General features: G+C 35.3%; 1 protein-coding gene across 1 annotated transcript; it reads left to right on the forward strand.

Moving 5' to 3' along the window:
- Nucleotides 1-309: 309 nt before the first annotated feature.
- On the forward strand, nt 310-4417 carry LOC106741274 (mitochondrial intermediate peptidase). Its single transcript, XM_014613086.1, has 10 exons — nt 310-682; nt 993-1255; nt 1352-1538; nt 1610-1689; nt 1808-1996; nt 2076-2217; nt 2301-2639; nt 2847-3068; nt 3626-3856; nt 4022-4417. The coding sequence occupies exons 1-10, from the start codon at nt 548-550 to the stop codon at nt 4310-4312; spliced, it is 2079 nt and encodes a 692-aa protein (XP_014468572.1). The 5' UTR covers nt 310-547; the 3' UTR covers nt 4313-4417.
- The last annotated feature ends 1490 nt before the right edge of the window (nt 4418-5907 follow it).

A 5907-nucleotide genomic window follows, 5' to 3' on the forward strand; every position in this document is an offset into this window, starting at 1 on the left:
GAGAAATGACTTATAGGGTCAAATAAATTCTTCTTTTATCATAAAACTATTCCTTTATAATAACTGTTCTTTCAAAACCAAAGTAAATTTTTCTTATAAATAAAATTGTTCTTATAACGTAGCTGTTCTTGTAAAACCGGAATAATCTTTTCTTATAAAATAAAACTGTTTTTGTAACCTAACTGTCCTTGTTAAATAAAAATGAACTTTTCCTCTAAATGGACTTCGTAGACTTCTTGATCTTGTTTTCATTCTTTCGGTGGCCTCCCTCTTTTTCTGTTCATCCGCTCTTCTTTCCGCGGCTGAACCTCCAGTTGCAATATCCATATGAGATTACAAAAGCTCGATTGTATATATGTATATATATATATATACATATTAGAACAGGTTCCACTTAACGCTCACAACGACGCGAGCATTATTCTATCTTTATTCAACATCCAATGAGAAACGAAGAATGACGCTCGCATCGTTACGAGCGGTAAGTGGAACGCGCCTATGTGTATATAATTCGTCTGTCACAATCTAACCTATATTCTTCTCCAAGATGTTACGAATATTTGAGAGACAAACTTTTCGAAGTATAAGAAATAGCAGAAGATTAAATACGTGGTCAGGTCTCGCCACGGTATTTAATTCCAGTATCGATCAAAATTTCCTAAATATATCGAAAAAAGAAACGGTAAAAATGTATACAAGTTTATTCAAATGCCGATTTGTCCTTAAAACATAGTCAGAATTAATTAATTTATAGTTTTATCACGTTTGCTTGTGTTATGTTCATTTGTTTTATTATTTTTGTTGTGTTAATTATGATAAACTACTATCTCAAATGAGAGTTAATGAGTAACCTATACATAATCTCTACAGCTCTTACAATCGTATAAACTTTCATAATAATATAAAGTTTTATTTTTTTTAGCCATGTTATTTCACAAAAATACATACATATATATTTTAATGTACATTTTATAATTTAAAATATTTTGAAGGGATTATTTGGTATTCCGGAGTTGAAAAATGAGGATGGCTTTTACATATTAAAAAATCGTGCATTGACGCAAGTAGATATTCTTATTGATGAAGCTACAAGCAAGGACAGAAAGAGAAAAATGGTAGAAATATTTGACGAACTGTCTGATACGTTATGCAAAGTAGCGGATATGGCAGAATTTATCAGAATTGCACATTCTGATGAACAGTATGTAAGAGCAGCTGAGGATGCTTGTATAACTGTTAGCGGTGTAGTTGAAAAGTAAGCCTATTTTTTAAATAATATTTTATATATATTTGTATCATATAATATTTTTTAAGTGTGTGACATTTATAAAGGCTAAATTGTTCAATATAGATTAAATACACATCGTGAGTTGTATGACTCATTAAAACAAGTGACATGTAACGGAGATATTCAGAAAACCTCCAATATAGATAATCATGTAGCTAAATTATTTTTATTCGATTTTGAACAATGCGGCATACATTTGCCTGAGAAGCATAGGAGAAAAGTGGTCGAACTAAATGACTACATTTTGCAAGTAAATATTTATCAACAGTATTTTCAATATCTTGTTTAAATTCATAAGTATGATTTTCTCTCCATTTGTAGGTAGGTCAGAAATTTATGACCGGTGCTGTCATACCAAGAGCAGTTAATGCTAATGCGTTACCCGATGTTGTTAGACAGTAGTGAGTATAACAATTCAATATAATGTAAATTTGTCTCTTCGTTTAACCGAATTTCATGGTTCCGTTCCAAACTTTTCAAAGGTACAAGCTTTAGAAAGATACCTCGTTGATTTCGCAGTTTTGTGACAGAGAATGGTCAGATATTAGTGCAAGGACTTTATACTGACTCCTCCAATACCGCCGTTCGCGAAGCAGCGTACAAATTATTTTTGTACCCCGATGAAGAACAAGAGTATCTGCTGCATGAACTTTTGAGTTCCAGGCATCTACTAGCGGAATTCTGTGGATTTGCATCTTACGCTCACAGGTATGCAATTTCTGTAATAAAACGTCGAGTTTCAATTGTAATTTCTCCTATGTTGTAAAAATGTATTATTGTTTCTCAGAGCTGTGAAAGGGAGTACGGTCGAGTCACCGACCGTAGTGACAGAATTTCTTAATATACTGAACGAAAATTTGCGGTCTAAAGCGGCACAAGACTTTCAAGAGATGCAAAAGATGAAAGACGCCGAGTCATCTGTGAGACAAGTATGCATATCTATCCTTAGCTAACATCGTTCGTATGCAATTGCATTTGGTACAGTTGTCTGATTCTTGGAATTGCTAAACAGGAGCTAATGCCATGGGACACCAATTATTTCATGGCTAAAGTGAAAAAGGCTTGGTTGAACACTTCCTCCACCGAATTCGCCCCGTACTTTTCCCTTGGTGCTTGCATGGAGGGCATAAATATTCTTACGCAGTCGTTATACGGAGTCAGGCTCGAGTCCGTGCCGGTACTGACCGGAGAAGTATGGGCTAATAACGTTCATAAGCTGGCTGTAATAGACGAGGACGAGGGAACGTTGGGTTACATTTACTGCGATTTTTACGAAAGAGCGGGCAAACCGAATCAAGACTGCCACTTTACGATTCAAGGTGGAAAGCAACTGCCGGACGGTTCTTATCAGGTGTGAAATTTTGTATATTTTTTACCATTGGCTCATATCAAATTACGTAGCAGTCGACTTTTTAATATTATTTTATCTTTGTCTGACACACAAGCAAATTTTGAAAAGAGTGATTCATTCTGTGTGTCTTTATTATTGTTCTTATTTGTTCTACATATAATTGCAAGAATTGCAACAATCTTGCTATAGCATTATCGTTATCCTCAGAGTCCTATAGTTGTACTCATGCTGTCACTGCCGCATCCACACTGGCTGAATCCGTGTTTGCTGAGTCCGTCGTCCGTGGACAATCTGTTTCACGAAATGGGGCACGCGTTGCATTCTATGCTCGGTCGAACAAAGTATCAACATGTAACCGGCACTCGGTGCAGCACAGATTTCGCAGAAGTGCCAAGTGTGTTGATGGAATATTTTGCGAGCGATCCCAGGGTAAATACTCCAAGATACAACAAGTCGATATAAGTTACTTATCGCCCCAAAAGCGCTTTAATATTTAAGGCTCCTGGGTAATCGCTGCAACTGTCTTTGTTTAATGACATCAGAAGCGAGAAAACACATGTCTAATTCTTGCGTTATATGTTTAAATAAAAAGATATACTCACAAAATGACATTTGTGATCGATTCAGTACACTTGTAAAATTGTCCGTGCACTTTTCTTTTATTCGAACAAGCAATAAATAGTCGTAAAATTACTATTGACAAAATCTTGAGAAAAAAGGTTAAGACGAATGGTTCCGTGACAGATTAATTTTGCAGTTGTTTATTGATTGTTCGAATAAAATAAAAGTGCACGGACAATTTTATAAGTGTACTGAATCTATCACAAATGTTATTTAGTGAATATATCTTTTTATTGGAACGTATAACGCAAGATTCTTGACATACGTTTTCACGCTTCTAATGTTATGAAACAAGAACAGTTGCAGCAGGAGCCTTAAAGGCGACTCAAATCGACCTCGATAAATTCGCTTGCGTAATCGTACAGGTTGTGTCGAGATTCGCAAAGCATTTCCAAACTCGAGAGCCGATGCCGGAGCATCTGTTGCACAAACTGTGCGCATCGAAGAATATTTTCTGCGCATCCGAGCTGCAAAATCAGGTGTTCTACAGTATGCTGGATCAGGTGTATCACAGCGGTGAACTGACGAAATCCACTACTGAAATTTTAGCAGATGTACAGAGGGGATACTACGGTTTACCGTACGTACAAAACACGGTACGTATTCTCGTATTAATTTCTTTTCAAAGCGTTATTGATTGTGTGAACAAATAATATTTGTACAAAGAGATTTAAATCTCTCGATTTTGTATGGTTAAGTTAAATTCATTGACACATACAACTGTTGACAATACAAATGAAGTACGTCGTGGTCGTTTACAGGCATGGCAACTGAGATTTTCTCACTTGGTTGGCTACGGCGCGAAGTACTACTCCTACTTGATCTCCCGTGCGATCGCTGCTTGGATATGGCAAACCTACTTCCACAATGATCCGTTTTGCCGATCAGCGGGTGACCGTTATCGAAGGGAGTGCTTAGCGCACGGAGGCGGCAAGCCGGCGTCGCAGCTAGTCTCGGATTTCTTGAACAAAGAAGCTAACGCTACTACATTTGCGAGATCGCTGATCAATGAGATTGATATGAAGAACTTACACGTGCAAATGATAAAATAACAATACGGTGTAAATTTTTCGTAATTTGTATAAATAAATAGCAGTTTACGTGCTGCCTTTTGTGTAAATTACGCGCAACTTTGTAATAAATTTTTAGGAAAAAAGTATTACAGTACAGGAAAAATCGATGCCAAATTCACAGAGGAAATCTGTCGTTGAGAGAATAGCAATAATTTAATAATAATAATTTAGCTCCCGTATAAATCCTTCCTACATTCTTTTTCGTATCTCGTTAGACGGCAAGTGATTGTCACGGTTTTCACTCTGCCCTCGCACTGAAACTTCCTTTTTCTTTTGATTGTATTTTATTACAAGTACAGAACCTTATTCTCTATATACAATTTGGATAGACCTATGAGTTATTACAAAAAGATAAGGTTTGTAGTGTTATACACAAACGAAACGCAGTATAAGGTAAAGTAATTTATGCGAGAAGATATTAATTTATATGATCTACCTTTCTTTTTTTTATACTTCCTGAGGTTACCCTAAATCTGTACATGGCAACGTAAAGCTACGATCATTTCCTGCTAAAAAGGAGCGTGATACTTCGCTGGCAGTACTATCTTTTTCTCGATTAAAAAGTAACGACAAATCTCATATCTTCCGGTACGCATTTACATTGTACTGCGTTTGTCAAACGTTCCATTTAACATTAAAACTCTTTAGTGAGCACTTCCGTCGAAATGAGCTGAACGCTTCCCGCCGACAAATCCGCTTCTCCGCATTCGTAAAAACTGTCCTAATCTAGTTCATAAATACACGGACATAAAACGATGTAACAAGCCACTGAATGAATATTTACTCACGTAACTCTTAGAATCGTTCTCGGTGTAATAATCCTCATAGTTCTCAGTAACCGTCTTTATGCTACATTACGTAATTCTCTGCTTGCTGAAATCTCATTTGCCTTATATGTATTTTACCATGTACGCGCGCATGTACGTTTATAACTAGGGTTTTGTATTCACAATGAAGCACTGGACATTTTTCTCTTTTGTTTCCTCGTTTATACAAGTCTGTTGTTTTCACTCTTGGGTTATATCGGTAATCAGAATTATGAATTCACGTATTGTGTTTAGCATAGAGAGAGATGCATTATTTGAAAAGTATTATATTACTTTTATATGCAAATATTATATTCGTGTGTCGTTGAACTAACTTTATGTTTTACACAGCATTTACAAGAACTACATGGCTCTCCTTCGTTAAATTAATGAATCATTTTGTAACATATAGTAGTCTCAACTTCTTTTTTCACTGATGCAAATTTAAAATAGAATATACAGAATCAGGCTGAATGAGAAACACGTATAATCTTTCGAAATCATTAAGTCGATTACAATGAATTAATTGGATTTGTCACGCATGTAAATTTATAAATATGATAATGAAAGTTATTTATTTTATACAAAGAAGAATAAGCTGATTTCTTTATTGGAGTAAATCACATAAATATGTGAATCATAAGGCAAAATTTAAATAGTAAAACAGTTTTTCTTCTTATTTGAAGACAATAAACATGAGATGTATATTATATATATATATATATGTATATAAATTTTCGCTCGTTTCTATAGCCAACACTCTGTTTT

The sequence above is a fragment of the Dinoponera quadriceps genome, unplaced genomic scaffold (genome assembly GCF_001313825.1).
Source record: "Dinoponera quadriceps isolate SergipeBrazil2010 unplaced genomic scaffold, ASM131382v1 scaffold657, whole genome shotgun sequence".
NCBI classification, from domain to species: Eukaryota; Metazoa; Arthropoda; class Insecta; order Hymenoptera; family Formicidae; genus Dinoponera; species Dinoponera quadriceps.